At 36.2% G+C, this 24,060-nt stretch overlaps 2 protein-coding genes and 1 long non-coding RNA gene across 3 annotated transcripts; 1 reads left to right on the forward strand and 2 right to left on the reverse strand.

Moving 5' to 3' along the window:
• The first annotated feature begins 390 nt into the window (after positions 1-390).
• LOC145162696 (uncharacterized) lies at positions 391-2,069 on the forward strand. Its single transcript, XR_013739260.1, has 3 exons — positions 391-564; positions 1,600-1,767; positions 1,925-2,069. It is a non-coding gene; the product is annotated as an uncharacterized LOC145162696 (long non-coding RNA).
• Positions 2,070-5,584: 3,515 nt separating this feature from the next.
• On the reverse strand, positions 5,585-6,502 carry LOC145164206 (uncharacterized). Its single transcript, XM_079082930.1, has one exon. It carries the CDS (start codon positions 6,500-6,502, stop codon positions 5,585-5,587), a length of 918 nt encoding a protein of 305 aa, XP_078939056.1.
• A 3,332-nt stretch (positions 6,503-9,834) lies between these two features.
• Positions 9,835-10,566, reverse strand: LOC145164207 (uncharacterized). The gene has a single exon (XM_079082931.1). It carries the CDS (start codon positions 10,564-10,566, stop codon positions 9,835-9,837), a length of 732 nt encoding a protein of 243 aa, XP_078939057.1.
• Between the last annotated feature and the right edge of the window lie 13,494 nt (positions 10,567-24,060).

Genomic DNA, 24,060 nt, shown 5'->3' on the forward strand with positions numbered 1-24,060 from the left:
TTATGTACAGGGGCGGAACACAAGCAACAAAAGAAGGGGGTCCGAATCCATATATATATATATATATATATATATATATATATATATATATATATATATATATATAACTTTTAACTAGGTACAATCAAGTTTTGACGATTTAACTAAAGATCTCAAGATAATATAAAATACTAATAAAAAAAGCCAAAGTAAATCAATTACTTTGAGTTATACCATGTATTCTCTGAACCATGAGTAGTGTGACCATTAACTACAAAAAGCATTATAAAAATATATATAATAAACATATGATAAAGACATGTCAAGAAAAGGTACTAAAAGGTCACATAACTCTACTCTACTCTCTGTACTCCGAGTCTCTGACATTGTGTAATTGTCAAAGCATAATTATTGAAAAAAGAAAATAAATATAAACACATGTTCGAGTCTAAGTCTCAAAAGCAAAACATAAGATAACCACAACTGAGAAGAAGAATGAGTACATGTTGCAGCGACGGTGGGTGGGTGAGGCAAGCGACAACAAGGGCAAGGATCCGGCTGTTGACGACGTTTTTCACACTCCCTGTATCTAGTTTGCTTTTAACTTATAAAGTTAATTTTTACTCTTTGATCTTTAAGATATATAGTTTTCTATTTTTTCTGCAATTTCTTTCCTGCTACTTTTTCTCCTAGTTTATCTGTTTTCTCCTAGTTTATCTGTTTAGCTGTAACCGATCTTTAAAACAATATTGTTGTTTACTATTTATTTTTCTCACATGTATGAGAGCAAATATATATATATTCAGTTTTAGATTAATAGTTTTAAATTCTGTTCTACACCGAGCTAATAGGTATATTATATTCTCTTGTTAACGCCTTCTGAAAATCCTAAGGGGCCAATAGTAATATTTACCCTAAACTAATAAGTTAATTTATAATTTTTTGGGTATTAGAAGACAATAAAGCAGGGGGGCCATGGCCCCTCCTGGCCCCTAAAGGGATCCGTCCCTAGTTATGTATGATTAGCATGCACGAACGGCTGCAGAGTTGGTCGAAGTTTCATGAGTGAGTGTGGTTGAAGTAAGCCAGCTTGAGGAGTGATTAGCCACTCTTGGGAGAGTGAGTATAGGATATATGTGTATCCTAGCTGTTGAGCTTTGCGATAGGGCGGTCCATGACGACCCCTTGATAAAAATACCGGTAGGTGTGGAAGGTAGTATGGGCACGTTCATTTGAATGACCTCCTTTATAAGAGATAGATATATACTAAATCAACAACCATCAAATACTTTAAGATTAACCCTTCACATCATCCTCCTATGTGAGGTCATGTCCCTACAAGAGTCAACATTCTAGGAAGTCTCATTTGCCTCCTTCTCATCCTTACTAACCCTTGTATTGTCATTCAAGTCACCCTCCCCAACCTCCAAGTCATGTTCATTCTCTTTGACGATATCAACATCTTCTTTTTCATCCATAACATTCTCAAAGCATTTACATAACTAAATATATCACTTATATCCCTAATAACATCTACATCCTTAAAAATTAAGTCAAAATCATCCATACTCCCATAGCACATCAACACTGATGTAACGCTTAATTTTTTTTTCATACCAGGTACACCCCAAAAACAAATTTCTCAATAATAACTTTTCAAACATTTTGGTGTACACTGGCACTCTGGAGCACAAGAAGATATCACTAGGGATCATACTGGCCACAAGTACAAGATTCGAGCCGGGCGCTACAATCTCTAACCAGCAAAACAACCACAAACAAAACGCCGTAAGCCTCACAGCTTGGTGAATAACAACTACAATAATATATAACACATATAACACACATATATCAAGCAATTCAATATCACATATCAATTTCATCTATAGTATTATTCACGAATCTCCCTTAAGATATCTAACAAAATATATCCTCAATTTTCCAGGCAACCCTTTGAATTGGTACTGAATAACTACCACAAAGATCACCGTGTCAGCCTGTGACACCACAAATATCACTTTGTCAACCGGTGACACCACAAGAGATTCGTGTCAGCCTGTGATACCACAAATATTACCTTGTCAACCTCTGACACCACAAGAGCGTCGTGTCAGCCCGTGACACCACAAAGATCACAGTCTTACCACAAAGATCAGTGTCATCATATCCAATCATTTCTACCGCTATGTAACTTACATACAGTACAAGACATATATCAATAACAACGGGTGTTAGAGTAGTGTTACTCACCTGATTAGTCAGTAGAGTAATTTCAGCTTCAATTTCATTCCTTCATTGCCTATAAGCTAATTACATGGTAACACCTATTCAACAAATAACAAGTTCCTCCTAACTTGTAACAACTCACTATTAGCTATGCTCTGTGACCTCTTGTCACCAAACTAATTAAATCTCATAAGATGCTTAACTTGTAAGCCGTTAGCTAAATATCTCATAACTGGTAATTATTGAATATTAGGGTTTATAACCGTCACTGTCCCGACTAAATATCTAATCGTAAGATTTACTCACTAATCTTACCAACGGGGTCGTAACAACACCATATCACGAATTCTAGTAACACATATATGAGTATAACAAATCTCGACAATTATCACATATCATAATTATACAATAACGGGATAAAAAAAACTTCAGCGAATTCCGTAACTCGACCATGTATCTCCCGTACAACGGTATAACCCCTTCGTTATAATCTTCCGAGAACGCTTCCCAAGCAACACATTTGATCACACGTGCCAAAATCTCTCAAATGACACGAAAACACATATATTTATACCATCATGGACGCCACGCCGTGGTGGTCAAATGACCATATCGTGGCCACGAATTTGTCCAACAGATGTCACGTGTCTCGCATGATCGCTGCATGTCTCGGTGACTCACGTCATACCATGTCGTGGTAAGTGTACCACCACACCATGGTGGCCCAAGAGTTGACCGTTTGACTTTGACTTTCTCGAAATAGCAACGCACTTTCATCTCAACTTCAAACGCCCATTACTTTCTCATACAAATTTCGTTTTCGACGATCTTTATATTCATGAAATCTTCTCTGGAAGATCTACAACTTTCCTCATCTGTATTTTGCCAAATAACAATACACGGTTTTAAGAAATTCCATGCTCATGTACATACCTGTCTTATCACAAATTTACACCCCTTAAGTTACGAAAAACAGGTATTACAATTAACATCATACTGAATATTGTTATTTAATCTCCTAAACGCTAGTGACATGCCTAATATATGCTATACTATCTTCCATTTCTGACTTGATTAATGCTAGATTGTTTTTCATATCTCGTGTCGTATTGTAACACCCCAATTTTCAAATATCGATTAAATGAAAAGTCATCGTTCCAACATCTCCCAAGATCAATTCTGAAATTTCTTATAAACTAAACTACAGCGGAAACGAAATAAATTAAAATAAAGTCTTCAATTGAACAACTTCGGGTGTTACGTCTATGCGGAATTCCTTTGTCGTCCTTCTGGATCAATCCTTCTCCTTGGACTTTTCTCTGTCACTTGCTAAATAGTTTCCTGGGTTGCGCACATTTAAAGTTTCTAAATGGGTAAGCCTAGGGCCTAGTGAGTTCGTGTTGCACATACATGTCCATCACTTAAAAAAAACAAATAGTTTTATCACATATGTTCAATAAGTCATACAACAAAACATATCACCCGATGACATAATTTAGGGGAACGATTAATTATCCAGGGAAAGATCCAAAGGTTCGTTTCCCTTCTCATTGAGACAACTCATCATCCATTGTACTCAAGTATTTTAAATATCCAAGGAAATGAGTATAATTCTCAATTCCCATCCCCGCCGATCACACACATCCGTCATGCTCATGACGATTAAACACCCACCCGTTCCCGCTAAACATGCCATCAAAAAATCACACACAGTAGATAACAAATCAAAAATAACATTTGTATGCAACCATAATTATCATAAAACATACTGTCAATAAATAAAAACCACATAATAAACGAATGACAAACATTTATGTGCGAGCAACCACAGAACACGAAAAACTCACCTCGTTGTCGTTATGCCTTGACCGAAGCTTACCACGATACCCACACCCTTAATTCGCTAGAACTCCGAAAAATAACTTCACAACTTCCTTCACCGATTTCTCCCTCGTTTCTCCACCTTTTCTTGAAATTCCAATGTGGATTTTACTTGATTTCTCAAGCCCTTTATAATGCCCAAGTTGTAACCTTTCTAGGTCACTCAAAAGTCTGAATTTATGCCTCCAATTAAGTGTCGTTTTTGAGGATTTAAACCTCATTATTTCTCCTAATTAAACCCAATTACTCCTAATTAATCACCAATTATATTATTTTAATAATATAACCAAGTTATATATATTTATACTTTTTATTTTAATTTGAGTTATCACAAAATTCCCCCCTTCAAAAAATTCCGTCCTCGGAATTTGAACTAAACAACCAAATAAGGGTATTTGGTCTTCTTATCTCATACCTTTCCCCATGTCGCATCTGGCCATTTATGTTACTTTCATTGAGATTTCAAGTGTTGTATCTCCACATTCCTTAACTTCTTTACCAGATAATCCATTTTCGTTGTAAACTCTTCCAAAATGATGACATGAAACTAAGGTTCTGATCATAAATAGACAATCGAACGATCTCATGAATAACTTTTTCCACAAGTATGTTTCACCCAATGACACAATTTAAGGGAACATTTTAGATATCCAGAGAAAGAACCAATGGTCCACTTCCCTTCCCACTTGGCACAACTTGTCCGTTGTGCTCAATCATTTAAATATCCAAGGAAATGAGTAACTTCTCAAATCCTATCTCCTATTGATCACAACACACCCGTTATGTTCCTGACTATCATACACCCATGTCCTCGTTAAATGTGTCATCATACACCAGTTAAACAAATCTAAAAACTTTCCACTTATCCTCTACCATGGATTCTTTCTGACTCTTCTTCGTTCCACCCTGTAAATTGACAGTTCATCAACTCTCATCATTTTGAATCTTACCTGATTCCTTCCTTAGCTTATGACTTAGAGCATAAGTGACAATGTTATCCTTCCTTAATCAGTAAAGATCTTACACCTTCTTTGAATCTTTGTAACCCTTGTACATCTACAACGTCCCTTCCTTTTCAACTAGGTCCTACAACTATTAAATAAATCCTTTCATCATTGTTGGTGCTAACCAATAGGATTCTTGAGAACTCCCTTACAACTGGCACATATACAATATAATGTTCCCTATGTGGCACCCACACCCAATACTTCTCTTATTACAATCTATGTTAGCTTGGTTTTTTTTTTTTGACAACCACTTCATTCCTATCAAAATCTCATAGTGCTACAGGTACTAAATTTAGTGATGCTAAATAATTGTCTATTTCATTCAAGCAATCATCAAATTTCTTTCTTATGACTACAAAATGATCATCATCAATCTTTATTTCTAAAAGCCTTTGCACCCATATTTAGGCACTTACAAAAAGTAAAAATAAAAATGTTTGCATCCACATTCAATAACACCCATATAGAGTTTACTAAGAAAGTACATGCCATTATATCGGGGTATCCTGATCTTCCTGCGCTATCATATGGAAAGCTCTTCCTTTTGTCCTTGTCGTTTCTGCCTTTTCATCTCCCGACCGATTTCCTTTCTCTATCATCATGCGTTGATTATTGTTACCCTTATTCTGAGGACAGATTGACCTGATGTGATCTGGGGCCCCACACCCATAACATACTTTCCCTACTTTACAATCTGAAGCGATATGTCCTATCTTTCCACATTTGTAGCAAGTTCTTTGGTTCATATTACACTCCCCTTTATGGAATCGTTTGCATATGGTACATTGTTCTACCCCAGACTGTTGCTCATAATTACGATCTGAACTAGAAGTCTTGCCTTTCTTTGAGTCTGTATTTGAACTTTCCAACTTCCTTTTCCCTGAATCCTTATTCTCACACTGGCGATTCTTTTCCCGCTCTCGGCCTTCCGCGGCGTCGACAGCAGACTGGAAAGTACTTGGTTTCTGAATTTGCACAAATTCACGGATAGCTGTTCTCAATCCCCAAATATAGCGTTCCACCCTTCTTTCTTCTGTAGATACATAAAATTCGGCAAACCTAGCTTTCTCCGTGAACTTAGTGGTGTACTCCCTCACAGTCATGTTCCCTTGTTCCAGCTTCAAGAATTCTTCCTCTAACTGTTTTACCGCTGTTCGAGGGCAAAACGTTTCTTTAAAGATTCTTAGAAACTCATCCCATGACATGTTCTTGGCCGCCTCACGCCCCCTAACTTCCTTCACCATGCCCCACCAATGTATTGCCTCCCCCTTTAACATTGTCGCAGCATAAATCACCTTGTCCTCATCCGCACACTTGCTAGTATCAAATGTTCCCTCGATCTCCATGATCCATGTTGATGACAAAACGGGATCAATTTCTCCATTAAATATGGGTGGCCTACAATTCATGAACGTCTTGTTACTACAACCCCCTCGTTCATGATTGTCAATGTGCCTTGAGGGTTGTGCAATGCTTGGGTCAGGATTTGTATTTGGTGTACTAAACTCGTAGTCTTCTTCGCCTCCGCCTAAGTTACCTTCTTACTCACTCATTATGGCATCTCGTGCCTGAGCAACTACATTTGGCAATGTGGCTTGAATCGCCCGAGCAATCTCATCAACCAACTCTTCTCTAGTGATCATGTTTGTCGCACGACCCCTTTCGCGACCTCGACCTCGACCGCGATGGGATCCGGAGCTGCCATGGGCCGATTGTGCAGGTATCGGTGCTGTAACAGCTACTCGGCCTCTTCCTCTACCCCTGCCTCCTCCTCTTCCTTGGCCACGTCCACGGATCGCATTGGGGATTAATGGAGTTTCCGGTACATCTCCATGTGCTCTAACATAAGCTCCAACTGGAATTTGATCTTCCTCCGGGATGACCCTAGCAAACCTTCCAGATCTCCTTGAAGACATGATACCTACAAGCGAGATGTGGTCTAGTTAAGTCGTTTGATTACCTCTCGTTCCTTCCGTTTAAGCTTAAGTGTTTATGAAAACACCTAATCTGCTTAAACATCTCTCTGATACCAACTTGTAACACCCCAATTTTCAAATATCGATTAAATGAAAAGTCATCGTTCCAACATCTCCCAAGATCAATTCTGAAATTTCTTATAGACTAAACTACAGCGGAAACGAAATAAATTAAAATAAAGTCTTCAATTGAACAACTTCGGGTGTTACGTCTTTGCGGAATTCCTTTGTCGTCCTTTTGGATCAATCCTTCTCCTTGGACTTTTCTCTGCCACTTGCTAAATAGTTTCCTGGGTTGCGCACATTTAAAGTTTCTAAATGGGTAAGCCTAGGGCCTAGTGAGTTCGTGTTGCACATACATGTCCATCACTTAAAAAAAACAAATAGTTTTATCACATATGTTCAATAAGTCATACAACAAAACATATCACCCGATGACATAATTTAGGGGAACGATTAATTATCCAGGGAAAGATCCAAAGGTTCGTTTCCCTTCTCCTTGAGACAACTCATCATCCATTGTACTCAAGTATTTTAAATATCCAAGGAAATGAGTATAATTCTCAATTCCCATCCCCGCCGATCACACACATCCGTCATGCTCACGACGATTAAACACCCACCCGTTCCCGCTAAACATGCCATCAAAAAATCACACACCCTTTTACTGCGATAATTATCATAAAACATAATGTCAATAAATAAAAACCACATAATAAACGCATGACAAACATTTATCTGCGAGCAACCACAGAACACGAAAAACTCACATCGTTGTCGTTATGCCTTGACCGAAGCTTACCACGATACCCACACCCTTAATTCGCTAGAACTCCGAAAAATAACTTCACAACTTCCTTCACCGATTTCTCCCTCGTTTCTCCACCTTTTCTTGAAATTCCAATGTGCATTCTACTCGATTTCTCAAGCCCTTTATAATGCCCAAGTTGTAACCTTTCTAGGTCACTCAAAAGTCTGAATTTATGCCTCCATTTAAGTGTCGTTTTTAAGGATTTAAACCTCATTATTTCTCCTAATTAAACCCAATTACTCCTAATTAATCACCAATTATATTATTTTAATAATATAACCAAGTTATATATAATTATACTTTTTATTTTAATTTGAGTTATCACACGTATCATGTAGTATTTTGGAATAAACATGTAGCATCTAGGTATGAGTGGTTAATACTCCCTATACTATGGCCAAAACAATATATTGTGCTCCCAACCATTGTTTATATATAACCAACATGACGAAGACTAATGGCATTGGTAACTTAACACTAGTTGCAGATAGGTCCGACGAGTTGGAAATGCAAGCCTTCTTCTTTGATAACATTTCTTCTTCATCATAACCAAAACCATAAAAAAAGTACCAACAATTATCTATCCATTATGTAATGGTGTGTGCAATATAGGTTGGTCACAGTTTGGTAAATGGAGATTAAACTTCCTAATAAGAAATAATTAATCGATTAGTGTAATGTTATTAACAACATTTAGTTAATTAACTAATATAAAATGTATCCCATATTTGTAAACTAAGAAGTGATAGTTCTCTTAAGAGGGGCCATCATGTATGTATTGTATGTCCATTAGGATGGCATCTGTGTTGCATCTTACGTCTGGAAACTCAGTTGATATAGAAAATGTCTCGCAAATCCAAATTTATAAAGTCATATAACGACAAACATTAACTATAAGATTAATGTTTAAATATGAATATATAAGAAATTATTTTATTGTACCTTCAATGCTTAAACTCATCCTACATGTTGTATGTTCTTATGTTCTCATGTTTTCCTATTTCTTTTACACCTGTTGGTTTTGGCTTATCATCTAACTTATCCTTAGTCATCAACATCAACAATAAGCATGCTCATGGGAACTTTGCAAAACGAATTAAACTTCATTAACCAATTCTTGAGTTGCGGAACATAAATTTTGTAGAAAGTGTTACATTTTCACATACGATATCAAGAAAATACATGGCATATTTACTCAAAACCTACAATGTCAGTAGAAAATGCATAAACATATTAAGATGGAAACTTCGCGAAACAAAATTTAAAGATCACGAAACGACTCTTAACTCGCAAAACATAAATTTTTTAAGAGGGCTCCATTTTCATATATGAAGAAATTAAGCTTATTGTGTACACATTTAATGAAAAAATTACAAAGTTAGTACAAAATATGCAAATGACGTTAAAATGGCAACTTCATAAAACATACATTTTCAGTTCATTATGTGCAAAACATAAAATTTCAAGTACTACCCTATTTTCTTAGAGTTTTTTGCAAAAATGGGTTGAAAATAGGAACCTTTTGCAAAAATGGGTTGATTTTTATTTCATTTGCAAAAATGGGTTGTTTTTTTGTGTCCCTACATAAAAATCAACGTATTTATATATAATTTTACATTTTGACCCCTTCAACTTTCATAATAACCCTACAACTTATATGTTATATTTATTTTATATCTTTTTTATAAAAGAATTGTTTTTTTAGCTTTTACAACAAATGTAAATTTGTATATATTAAAAACATATAACCGAAATATGTCTATTATGTTATTGCGATTTACATCATTAGAAAATTTTAATAAACACATTCTAATTGATACGAATATCGAATATATTACATGTTACGAAATTACGAAATTACAAGATAATTAAAGACACAACTACAAAAGAAATTAAACATGAACTAAAAACTAATTTAAACATAAAATTACAAGAATAATAAAAGTTACATGGTTCACATCGCATTGAATCTTGGTTGAGAATTTGAACAATTTCTCCTGTTATGACCAGGTTGATGGCATAGTCCACATTTACGAGGTTCATCACGATGGCAAACATCCATCTCGTTACGAAATCGATTTGCATGCCTCCGACCTCGACCGGCTGCACATTTTGAGTTATCTGGTTGAATACTCCAATCAGCCTCTAACCAATAATCAACATGAGGAAGCGGTGAAAACCCGTCATTATATTGTTGCTTGTACGTCACAGTTGTGTAAACATGATTGATAATGGAAAAAGGGTTGTCCCCTCTAAAACGACAAACTGCAAGAGCATGTGAACAAGGGAATCTTTCCATCTGCCACTTACCACAGGTGCATGTATGTTGATAATAACTGACAGTGTGGGTATTTCCTCCGTTTTCATTTATTCGTAACTTGGTGACAATTCTATAGACACCTTCATTATAGTTGAACTCAGTTAAAGTATGACTTTGTGCAGAAGTGTCACGTTTACGAAAGAGACACCACATACGTGATGGTAGAGGTGTATTGCAATTCATTGGAGCATCACTATGTTTTCTAAAAAGTTGTACAGTTCTATTGAATGTAAGATCAATACACGCCCTAATAGGTAGTTGTCTTGCTCCTCGTAGCGCATTATTCATACTCTCGGATATATTTGTCGTTAACGACCCCCATCGATGGTATCCCAATGGCTCTTTCCATTCCTCTAGATTTGCCATTGCATGAATTATTCCTTATTTTCAAACAACATTCCTAACCTTATTTTGTTTTTCAGATTCATTCCAAAAATCTAAATGAATTTTGTCTTGGATATCTACTACGTCATCGTCTCCTTCGTCTCCAATATCGTTCATAAAGTTCATAATTGGACTTTTACTCACAATCGGAGTTTCATTCACATTATCGTCAGACTCATCCCCAAACGTGACTGAAGAATTAAAGAAGAAAAGCTGGGATTTCAAATTTGTGAGAACTATGGTTTATGAAAATGATGATGGAAACTAAAATGGTGAATTCAATATATACATCAGAAAATGAATTGAACGTAAACAAAGTTATAATTATTTTTTTTAACTTTTACTTACATATTTTTTTATCGCATGTGGATAGTGACAATTAAGACAACTACTTTTGCATATGGATAGTGACAACTGAGACATCTACTTTGCAGATAAACAATGACAATTCAATGACTTTTGTTTTTTTCTACAAATAATTTGACATAAAAATTATATATATATATATATATATATATATATATATTAGATTAAAAAGAAATATTTGATATTTACACAAATTTTGATTATGTAATTTGAATAATAAACTTATATATTATATGTAATAAAGATTAAAATATAAACTTAAAAAATTAAAGATATAAAAAGTAAATAATATATAAGTTATTGGGTTATTATGAAAGTTGAAGGGGCCAAAATGTAAAATTATACATTAATACCTTTGATTTTTATGTGGGGCCAAAAAAAAACCATTTTTGCAAATGAAATAAGAATCAATCCATTTTTGCTAAGGGTTCCTATTTTCAACCCATTTTTGCAAAAAACACTATTTTCTTATTCGATATCCTGAAAATACGTGTATTTACATATTTACTTAAAAGAAACTACAATGTCATTAAAAAACACAAATTTTTTTTTTCACAAAGTGCTACTAGATTCTCGAGGTTTTTGTTGATTCCTATTTACATCTACATAACATAGGAAAATTGGGTTCCTTACTTACAACCAAGTCATTTTACTAGTATGAAACATTCAACAAAAAATGGAAATTTGACTTTTTCTATGTTGTGATCATTTGTCTCCCTTTGCAAACCGCAAAATATATTTCAAAAATCGGGTGGCCATTTTTTTTTCTATTATTAAACCGTGGTCTCTTAAGATATTGGGCTTTTATTTACTATCATTTTAGTAAAAAACTATTTTATACTTATTCTTAAGAGTTATTTTATTTTACAACAATTTTATTGTTTTTCAATTGTTATATTTCTTATTAATTTGGTTTTATGAGAATTAAATATGTTATAATCAAAATCTAGTTATCAAACATTATATATTCTATTATTATGACTTGTAATCACATAATTATTTTTATAACACATTCAACAACCCTTAAAACACATTTTCCGTTATGACTTTTTAGACAAATATCTTTTTGGTAGTTGGGAAGACTGGGGAGTGTCAAGATTTCTTGGTCAAAATTTCAATAAACATGGTTGGACCAGACCATTCCAACTTCACTTGTCGTGTATCAAGGTCTGCCACCCGCTCCCACAAAAAGTAGTTCACTATATTCTTTTAGCAATTGGTTCTTACGGTCACTCTCAACCTTTTAGAAAAGTTTCGTCATCTCTAGCTTGTTACCTCTATGTCACGTCATCTTCATTACAAATTCACTATCAAACTACTACCTTTTAAAAATGGTTACCATAACATATTATTTATCTTTTTATTTTTTTTATGTGTTTTGACATTAGATTAAATAAAAAGTATAATTTAAAACATAAATAAATATTTTACATTAATTAAAAACTCATTACATTATTTGAAAAACATAAAAATTTTAAACCTAAATTACTAAAAAAAAACATAAAAACATAGAAATTTAAGCCTAAAATACTAAAAACAACATAAAAACATAAAAATTTAAACCTAAATTACTAAAAAAAAACATACAAAATAAAACATAAATATTAAAAACCTTAGAACCTAATTGCCATATTTTTAGCGGACTTGTTGAATTTTTAAAAACGTTGTTAGATTTTCCGGGTCAAGATCCGATTAGGGCTTTGTGTTTATAATTTGAATAATGATAACAGCTATTTTTTGGCAACGAGTTTCCTCCGTTGATTCATATTTTTCTAAAAAAAAATAAATGTTTGTCTATTTTTTTTTTCCACAAGTATGTCTTCACTACTCGCTTTTCCGGATGAATATGTCGCTCGTTTCGCTTTGTCCCTTCCCGGTGGTCGACGAAGTAGGACTTTCGGTGGACCCTCCCCCTCGGTGTCGTCAGAAATCATCATTGAGGTCGAGACCACAACCCACATCTGACTCGGAAGTTCTCGACCTTTTTTTGGAGTCGGTGGTCGATTCTAAATGTGCCTTCTCCGGATTAAGGACCCGTTTTGGACCCTCACGACAAATATCCCACACTTTTTGGTGGCCGAATGGTTTACCATTGTTGGTAACCTTGTATTGGTAGCATGCGGTTGTAAGTATATTGAAATAGTTGCTACCAATTTCATGCATATTTTTAAGATTCTCAAATATGTCATTAAATTTAGTGCAAACGGCTCGTAGGTCAGTCAATTTTCCATAGACCGCATTGTAGGTTCGTTCTGTTTGCCTTCCTAAAAGCTTGTGAAAGTGCTCCAAAACACAATTCCAAAAACTTTCTCCCGATTGTGCATTGCCTCTTTGCACCTTACACGATATGAAAATTCAAGCTTTCACTAACGCTTCCTCCTCTTCTTCGCTCCAATCTGTAGCTCTTTTTTTGTACTTTTTCCTTTTGTTTCCTTCATCTAGATGATGGTTGTGTTTGTGGTACCCTTTTGTCGTCGTCATTGTCGAGGTTTATAGGTTGGGATTGTTAAGGTTGAGAAGGTTGGGGTTGAAATTGTTGCGGTTGAAATTGTTGAGAAGATTGTTGTTGAAAAGCTTGTAATTGGGGTTAATTGAATTGTTGTGGTTGTTGTTGGTAGTAGTTTGGGTTGTATGGAAGGTTGGTGAATAGAAGTTCTTGTTGGATTGAAGATGTTAACAATTGTATGTAATTAAGATATGCATATGGATCATTTGGAGTGTTTGAGATGATTGAGATGTTTGGCGTGGGTGGTGTATTTTGAGTTGAATCCATATTTTGAAGAAAATATTAGAAAGTAGAAGAATGTTGTGTTTTTGTAGTGTAAAATGTATATAAAATGGATGATATTTATAGTTGTAGGATGTATGATTTAAATTTGAAAATTAAATAGTTTTTTTAAACCTCCATCGGATACATTTTCCTCAATGGTCAAATATTTGACCGTTTGCAAACCTACTTCATTCTCATTGGTTGTCTTCGCGTGTAGATGAGCTCACATCACAACACACCCACCCTACATTGGGACAATGTTCACATGTGGTTTAATGTGCCACGTAGGACCTCATGCGTAGAGTGATATCCCAATACCAGATAGCCCCATATCATTTTTAATCATAGTATCAAAACAACATAAAATATCAATTATATAACGATTACAGGTTTATAAAAAGAGTTATTCATGATCATCTACTATGAAGATAATAAAATTTTCTGTCAATTACAAATGACCACCTGGCATCTACATCACGAATTGAAGTCCATCAATTTACGAGATAACTTTTTTGTACGAAAAATGTTTTATGATATTAAACTCCTAAATTTTTAGTATTTTCATGAATTTATATAATTTTCATGTTGTTATATGATAACATAAATATTTTCTAAAATGTAAACAAGTGTACCAAAAATGTTTAAGATGCATGGTTTCTAACCTAGTTTGTAGGTTAAAATCTTATCAAAGAAATTTTTTCACATAAATGTTAAAAAGTAAAATAATAATAATAATAATAATAATAATAATAATAATAATAATAAAATTATTCGATGTCTTTGTTGGGTTTAAACCAACGGTATAAAGCATAAATTCTAGTAACCAAACACTAAACCATCTTTACTACATTTTTTTGTATATATTTTGAAATATATTAATGTTGGCCAATTTTAAGGTTTTTAGACGAAAAATATATACTATATTCACAAAATAATTAAAAATAAAGAACTTAAGTATTCTCGTGAACTTGCGGCCCAAATCACAAAATAATTGAAAAGTTTGTGTCTCAGATAAAACAATCTCAAGAATTGACTGTTGGCATCAAAATGTTTTATTACCGTTGTTATATAAAATGAATCATAATCTAGAACATTTATTTAGATTAAAAAATTTATTGTACTAACAATGAAATGAGACATAATAAAAAATAAAAATGGTGTTTGTAAATGACTTGATAAAAAAAAGTAAAAAATAATACATATTAAAAAACAGTAAGAATAAAATAAAAGCTGAAAGTTTTAAAAAAATGTATAAAATTTTAAAAACTATACATATTTGGTAAATATTTTTAAAATTATACCTATTTGGTAAATAAAATTTTAGAATACACTCATTTGGTAAAAAAACTCGAAAAATAAGTTTTTCCAGTTTAGAAAAACAAAGTTATTTTATTTTATTTTATTTTCAAACACAAATTAAGTTCTTATTCAAAACGAAATGTTATTATATTTATATATTTGTGTTCATTTCCTTAATTAATTTACATTTAATTTGGTATATTATACCTTTAATTTGCAGGGGCATATTATGTGTAGGGCCAGAAGGGGTTGTGCCCCCCACCCCTGCCTCCCCCCCCCCCCCCCCTCCAATATTTGGGCTAGAAATAGCAAATATAACTTCAAAATTTTTAATTAGAGGCTTGTTAGTGTCATTCCATTCTATTCCAGTGAACCAAACACAACCTTATTCTCTCTCAAACATCGACCCCTCATCCATTGTATCCTCCTCTTTTTCTAACAACCACCTAAATCCCAACCCCTTTACTTCATCAATGTCATCGCTTAAGATTAGAAAGGTTAATATCACCCTCCACTCAAGATCGAAGAGATCAAAACTATTTAGTAACCACCCTTAACCCTATCCATTCCTTTTTTTTCCTCCCTTCAATTCTCACAAGAAGACAAACTGAGAGAAAGTGTTAGCAGGATTCTGCCTCCGTCTCTAGTAGCCACACATATTGGGATCTATTTTTCATAACTTAGATATGTAAAGATCGTGAAGGGTTGCAGAGCAAGAGTCACAAATTTGTGAGGGGTAGCTTCGACATTCTGTAGCCACTAGAAATCATCCAATAACTACCCAAATTAACACCCACCGCCTACAACCACATATCAACGTCATAGATTATAGGTACTGTCACAACCAGCATCTTAGGACTAGAAATTTCTATCTATGTACAACTAGCTTCCTTTGTGTGACTATGTAACACGATGTACAGTATAACTTAATTTCAATACAATACGAATTTATACATCCAGAGCTTTGTTTCAAGCCAAAACCTTCCCGAGTAAGCCCAAAAATCTAATCCAATAAGCTATGTGCATTCAACTTTGGGCCTTAACCCAAAACTCTCTTATTGGGCCTATTGGGCCGATAACTTCACAACTTGGTTCTTTTAGGCCGAAAACCCACTCTTGGGCCATAAGACCCTTATTGGGCCATGAGGAATTATTTTAAGCAATTTGGGCCGAGAACTCTCTTATTTAGACTCATTGGGCCGCAAACCCATAAATGGGCCTTCATGGGCCAAAAACCCTTATTGGGCCAATTGTGTTCTCGGTTATCTTTCCACCCAAGCCCAAACTTTTTCCTTTCTTTCCCCTCCTCATAAGGCCCGATCAGACTCTTTAAAAAAAAGGATATAATGACGAATTATGCTTATGACACCTCACCATTATCTTGCATGTAAACATGCAATTTACATCCCATACATCTATGCACATGGTATTAGCCATTAAGTATTAACCCCTAATCTCTCTTTCCCTCTCCTCCTTATCTCGGCCGATCCTCTCTCATTCACCCTCCCATTCATTTCAACTTCACACACACATCTTCCTTCCTCTCTAACCTTCAAGTGCTCTCTTCACTTCTTGCTCCAAAAACCGTGGGTTTTGAGTGTATGCAACAAGAAGTTAACTTCAAGCTTTACATCTTTGGTAAGTTATATAGCATTCAAGCATTTTAATTCCATGTTACACTAAGAATCCTTCCTCATACAATTTCCTTTTCGTGTTCATGCTTCTTAGAACCATATCAACACCGAAAACCTCTTTAAGAAGCTAACTAAGGCTGAAAACTTCCTTCCTCTTCCTCTTCACAACCGAGAAAACCCAAGGTAAGCTTCATATCCCTTGTTTTTGTGATTTTCCATCTTTAGGGGGGAATATAAGCTTGGTTTTGTGTTTAATCTTAGTATTTATGCATGCATGTGTATATTTTTCATGATATGTTGTGTGATATGTTATGAAACTATGTTAAACACTCATAAACTCGAAATATCTTCCAAGTTTTGAAGATATTAGGAAACAAGTTACTTTATGTAACTCACTATGATGCTTGGAAAGATTAAACATGTTAAAAGATACTAGAAAACCAAGGAAAGTATACAAAGGGGCTATACTTGACAATAAAGATAAACAAAATGAGTTTATTTGATATTCTCGGTTTTATTGGGCCAAAAGTGCCATTTTTGATAAAAATGGGCTTTATTTGACATTCATGGTTTTATTGGGCCAAAAGTGTAATTTTTGATAAAAATGGGCCTTTTATGTCAATTACTGTATTTTTGGACTAAAACGGTCATTTTTGGTAAAAATGGGCTTTTTATGACATTGTTATATAAAATGGGCCGAAAATGGATTATTTAGCAAAAATGGGCCACTTATAACAATTTGGACCAAAATTTGGGCCTTATATGGCCCTTCTATCCTAATTGGGCCTTATATGACACATTTTATGTTAATTGGGCCTTAGTGTCAATTTTATGTAAATTGTGCCTCTCGTGAACATATCGTTAACAATCGACTATTTTGATAACAACGATGAAACAATGAACTATTACGACACTCTCGATAAAAATGATTACATTTTTACTATTTATGAGTTATAGTAAAAAAATATACACTCGTAACATTATCTTAACGCTAAAATAATGAAACACTCTATTCGCGTAAAAAATTCGTTAAGGCTCTTGTGAGACGCACCTTCACCGTACCTACCTTAGAGTACACCGTAAGTCCTGTAGTTATAACCAGAGTCTCCTGGAGGGAGAACGGGAATTTGTGTATAGATCTATACGGGGTTGACACCCCACACCTGAGCTGCTCGCTACAGCTAGACAGGCCAGTCTAGGGTGACAAATGTCTTCTCAAAAATCGACGCCTGAAGAACGTCAAGACAGACACTCCGTCATATTAGTATGGTTATAACGACTCACATAGAGAATAACAAAACTATTATAAGTTTTACGCTGAGTATACATACCACTCAGTTTTGCAAAGTATAAACACTGTGTTGATTATTTGTACTATCCACCTCACTCCGGTCTTTGGGTTTAAGACCACAATTTCTCATGACACAGAAATACTGGATTTTCTGGGAATCACTCTCTATACATTTTTCAAACAAGATAAAACAAGGATGCACATGTTATAATACAAGATTTGAAACAAAACCCACAAACTATTTATTTTAGAAAATATCGGATTTTTTGGAGTTTACAAACGAATACAAAGTTTTCATTTAAACACACTTATGAACTCACCAACATTTTATATGTTGACGCTTTTCAAAATAACTTGTATTCTCAGGAACTCATTAAGCAGGTTGGCAACTTTGGACTTTTGGGAATTTGCCGTATTTTTGTTTTCACCATACACTTGTTATTTTTGGGATGTAATTTATGAATGGATACAATGATGCAAACCATGTGTGTTGTTATATTTTATGTATGGTCATGATGATATTCTATGTTTCATTTATATACACTTGTTATGATATTACAAGATGAAGTCATTCGCTCCCGGACGTTTCCGCCGTTCCGGTTCGGGGGTGTTACAGATTGGTATCAGAGCATTGTTTATAGTGAACTAGCATATCTAACCATACAAGATATGCAACTATAAATACAATGGGACTAAAACACTCTGAACAAAAATAAGAAACATCTAAAAGTTTTTAGAAGAGTTGGACATCGCGGTTAAACCCAGGCAGTTATGTAATCGTATTGGGGATAAATATTGCCTGATCAACTATATTTATTCAAAATACGACCAACATGTGCTTGGGAGTGATCGTGGTGGGCAATGAATCTAAAACTTACCAACCTTGTATCCAAAAGTTTGAAGGAACCAAACATAAATAATTAAAATACTATAGGAGTATTTTAGGATATCATGTAACTTTCGCACATACACTTTCTACATGCTTCTCACACCTCCATTCTCGTGCAGAAACCATGGCTGAGTTCCAGCACAGAGACCTCTACTACCAGGCCTTGGTGGCCAACGGATGGATTGATGAAGAACCAGAAGAGATTCAAGGGGGAAACCCAGAAGTAGGATCGGAAGAATATCTAGAAATAGACTATGAGGGTGGAAAATCTGATAAGGAGTCAGATGAGGAAGAAGGCATCGGAGAAATCGCGAACGAACCCCACCCTTCGGAAGCAATACTAGACCAGTACATAGCACAAGAGGACCCTACTGACCGTCTACGCTCTCTCGAGGAAGAAATAGCTACCCTCAAGCAACAACTCTTTGCGGCTGAAGCTAGGGCAATTCGATCAGAGCAAAAGGAAGATGAGATCACTCGTGAGATGAGTGAATTGGCCGAACTCCTTGTGCATTATTTCGGCGTATGAGTGTCACCGCACTATTAGTTTGGATAATCATGCTCTCGATGTTATCCCCTTTTTCCTTTTTACGTTGTGTATGTAGGGTTGACCCCTCGATTAAGTGATTACAATACTCGATGGGGTTGTTATGCTGTTTGACTTTTATCACATGTACTCTAGGCCTTATAAAGTCCAAATTTTCACGTAACATGTACTAAACTTTTATCAGTATGAAACAAGTGTGTGTGTTATTTGTGATGTTTTTATCTGCTATGTTTTCTATTTTCATTATTTCTTGACATTGCATGATTTCACTTATAAGCACAAATCAAATCACTGAAACAACTAGTACGTTCTCATCATCCTTCTGTTCCATGACAGAAGATTCCTAGAAGGAGTACTCGTAAAAACACTACGACAGCACCACCGCCACCACCGCCGCCCCAGCCGGAGATAAACTTTGCTGCTTTCCAGGCAACAGTCTCGGCCGCAGTCACTGCGACATTGGCTCATATCCACAATGGAAACAATGGAGGCGGAAATGGTCAGGGAACAGGAACCTCCAACCATGTAATGAATCAAGGGCCCACGAAACCATGCACTTATAAAGATTTCTCTAATGCAAAACCCCGAACATTCAACGGAACCGGTGGGGTGATAACTTTGAAACGCTGGATCGAGAAGATCGAGTCAGTCTTCAAAATATGTGAATGACCTGAAGAGAGTAAAGTGAAGTTCGCAGCTTGTACGTTTGCCGATCAAGCACTATCATGGTGGAACGGCCATGTTGAGGCCTTAACACTTCCAGTTGCCAATGACATGTCGTGGGAGGAACTCAAGGAGATGCTGATGGCTGAATACTGTTGGGTTTTGAGCATTATAACACTCCTATGGTGTACATGCAACCCTATAAACCTTGGATATATGTTTTCTCTATTATACATGCAAATATTAACTATTCCAAGGTTTCATCCTAACTAGCATATTATGAAGCACCTATACTACAAAGTTCTAGTTAGATGACATACCTTTTGATGTAGCTTGATGTCTTCAAGCTTTAAGAGCTTAGCCCCAATAGTGTGGAAGCCTCAAATGGAATCACAAATCACCAAAACACCTTGGAAGAACTTGAGAGAATATGTATGCACACTAAAATCGGCCCACTCTTATTTTCACACACTTGTTCCAATTTTGTGAGCCAAGGACCCCTTTATATATTATGGAGGATTAGGGTTACATCCATGTAAACCCTAATACCCATGACCTTTCATTTACATAGGATCCATGGGTTAAAAACTCCATGGACCATCCATGAAAGCTTAGCCCAACCTAAATGAACTTGGCCCATTCCATATATATAAGAGTCCATATTTAATTAGTTCTTTTTGATCACTTAATTAATTCTAAATTAATTCTTGATCAATACTAATTAAATAATATGATTCCATATTCATATATTAGAACTTATAATATATTAATATAAATCATAAATATACTATTCTCAAAAGACTATCCATATAAATTGTGCCGGTGAAGTGCAACCCAAATGGACCATGCTGGGTCGGGTCAAGTACATACCAAATATAGTTATGGACTTAGACATTAATCCAACAAATACTGTCCCCGAGGGGAAGTACAAAAACTAGAACATGAGTTATGGAATCTCACGGTGCAAAACTCATATATTGAAGCTTATATCGTTAGGATTCAGTGAGTTGGCACTTCTATGCCCTGGGATGATAACCTCAGAGGGAAAGAAAATCGAACGTTTCATTTGGGGGTTAACTCCTCCAATTCAGGGGAACGTGATTGCAGCAAACCCTGAAACTTTCGATAGTGCAAAGCGTCTAGCTCAGAAGCTCTATGATCATGGAAACAAGAAGGGAACCAAGACTACCGAGACAGAAGCCAAGAAGGAAGGAGGCAACAAGAAGAATTCGGGAAATAAAAGGAGAGGGGGACAATCTTCAGGATCTTCTAAGAAACAACAAACGGTAGCAGTTCACGCTGCTACCGCTCAAACCTCATCAACTCCAACTGCAACCACTACAACCAACCCAACACCTGTGAGGCCCTACGCAGGTTCCCACCCGAAGTGTGACATGTGTAGTTTCCATCATGTCGGGGCATGCAATGACTTATAATACACAAACTACAATCGAAAAGGGCACACTGCCCGATATTATAGGTCCCAGACACAACAAAACAACCCTAAATCCAACAATGTCGGGGCCAGTCGCACGTGTTACGGATGCGGAGAGGTTGGCCACTTCAAGCGAAACTGCCCAAAGCCAACAACCAGGGTACGAGCAGATCAGACAGAGTACTAACCATGGGGAAAGGGGAGGCGGTGCAGGACCCCACAGTAGTGACTGGTACGTTTCCCCTCAACAACACTTACGCATGTATTTTATTCGATAGTGGGGCTGAGCGGCGTTTTGTGAGTCATAAATTCAAACACCTACTAAATAAACAACCCCAAAAGCTAAGCGAAGCCTTAATGGTGGAGATGGCTAATGGGAAGACTGAAACAACCAAAGACATTTACGTAGAATGCACGTTAACACTAAACAACCACTCTTTTCAAATAAACCTGACGCCGGTAAATATTAGGAGTTTTGATGTGATTATCGGCATTGATTGGTTAAGCCCCTATCATGCTGATATTATGTGCCACGAGAAGGCCGTTCACCTTCACCTCCCCACCAATGAAACACTAATTATCTATGGTGATAAACCCAGTGCAAACCTCCGTCTTATCTCGTGCATCAAGGCATAAAAGTGTCTGCACAAGAAGAATCATGCCTTTCTAGCCCACGTGGTGGACAAACAGAAAGAGGAAAAGAACATCAAGGATATTCCGGTGGTATGTAACTTTCCATAGGTGTTTCCCGAAGATCTCCCGGGATTACCTCCCGAAAGACAGGTTGAATTTCGGATTGACTTGATTCTTGGAGCCACATCAATTGCCAAGTCACCCTATAGGTTAGCCCCTGCGAAAATGCAGGAGTTATCCAGCCAATTGAGCGAACTCCTAGACAAAGGATTTATCAGGCCGATTTTCTCACCCTGGGGAGCTCCGGTCTTGTTTGTTGTCACAACTAGCATTTTAGCTAGGAAATTCTATTCTCATGTAAACCTTCTCTTCTGTGATGCTTGTAACCCTAATTTTATAGTGTAACCTATGCTCATCCAATGGAAACAAACTTAATCAACATTCTTCAGTAAAGCTCAAAATCTTATACAACACATTTCTTATAGTCAATAAGGTGTTGAGATGTGACAACCCGGAACTTCAATCTTGTACAATTAATCAATTCAATCAATATTCAACTTGTTTTGTCGATTTCTAGTACTATTCAAGGGTTCGTTTAAGTGATTCTAAGCTTGAGCAGGACCAAGGTTGAGTCTAGGAATGAGTCAGCAAGTCGTATACTGTCAAAACAAGGCCATACACACCTTTGGAGGGAGTGTACGGCCGTACACATGGGTGTGCGGCCGCACACACACCTCCTGGCAGCACACTCACTTTTGACAGCGCTCACACTCCTATATAAAGGGTAGACCCCTTCCCTTTCGTTCCTTTAACACCTTGGCAGCACTCAACACCATTTCTCTCAAGCTTCTTCAACCACAAACCTTCCCAAGGCTTCAAAAACGTGAGTAATCCATCCCTTAACTTGTTGTGCATGAAGAACCTCTTGATCTAGGCCTTGAATCATGAAAGTCCCGTCATGTTCTTCATCTCTTTGAAGGAGTGCGACCACACACTCATGTGTGCGGCAGCACACTCATGTGTACGGCCACCCACTCATGCGTGTGGCAGCACACTCCTGTGTGCGGCAGCACACTCCCTTGTGCAGCAGCAGACACATTTGTGCAACCATACACACACACCATAGGACCACAAACCCATTTCTAAGACCCTAAACTTGTACTACAACCAAGTATGGGCTTAGGACACTTCATGGATGCAAGTATGGACTTTGAAAACACCTCAAAGGCACCTTCCATCATGAGTGTACGACCGCACACCCATTGGGCCGCACACCCATGGCCGCACACACCTTTAAGGTGGCCATACACCTCCCTCATGCAATCCTTTGAGGTCCTAACACTTAGTGCAAGTAGTCCCAAGTTCTTAGAGTGGTTCTTCATCACATCTAGTGGTGAAATACCATCATTTGACTCCTTTATGTGTCATTACTTGTTGATTAGGATCAAATCGTGTTCAAGGCTTCACTTGAACATCCCGCATTCCGTATCGATCCTTCATTCAAATCACCCGAGGTGAGTTCATACCCCTACATTTTCCATATTTTTAATGTTTTCAGGGGGGGGGGAATACAAGCTAAACATAAATGTTTTCAAAACTCATGAAATTCTCATACTTTAACCCTTTTGTACTGTGTTGAGCATAAGGGACGTTTTCACTAAACTTGCATGGTTTTTCCAGACTCGCTAATCACTACGTTTTACATGCAAACTATAATCGGTATAGTTTGGGATTTTTCTAAACATAACAAGTATAGAAACTTTCACTACTAAACGTATGCACTAAGACAGAAATAGTTTACAGTTTGCATCACTACTTTATCGCGTTTTCATAACTGTAATTATCACTACAAACAGTACACATTCAGATTTTCACTACGGTAGAACGCTACTACACTACATGTAAACTAGATTGTACGATACTGTGAGGCGCCACTTCACTACTGTACC

This window comes from Lactuca virosa, chromosome 3 (assembly GCF_052849685.1).
Source record: "Lactuca virosa cultivar CGN04683 chromosome 3, Lactuca_virosa_CGN04683_v6, whole genome shotgun sequence".
NCBI lineage: Eukaryota > Viridiplantae > Streptophyta > Magnoliopsida > Asterales > Asteraceae > Lactuca > Lactuca virosa.

Bases quoted from the DNA above. Each gene is read 5' to 3' on its own strand.
- LOC145164206 (XM_079082930.1), bottom strand. From the start codon at position 6,502: ATGAATTGTAGGCCACCCATATTTAATGGAGAAATTGATCCCGTTTTG.
- LOC145164207 (XM_079082931.1), bottom strand. From the start codon at position 10,566: ATGGCAAATCTAGAGGAATGGAAAGAGCCATTGGGATACCATCGATGG.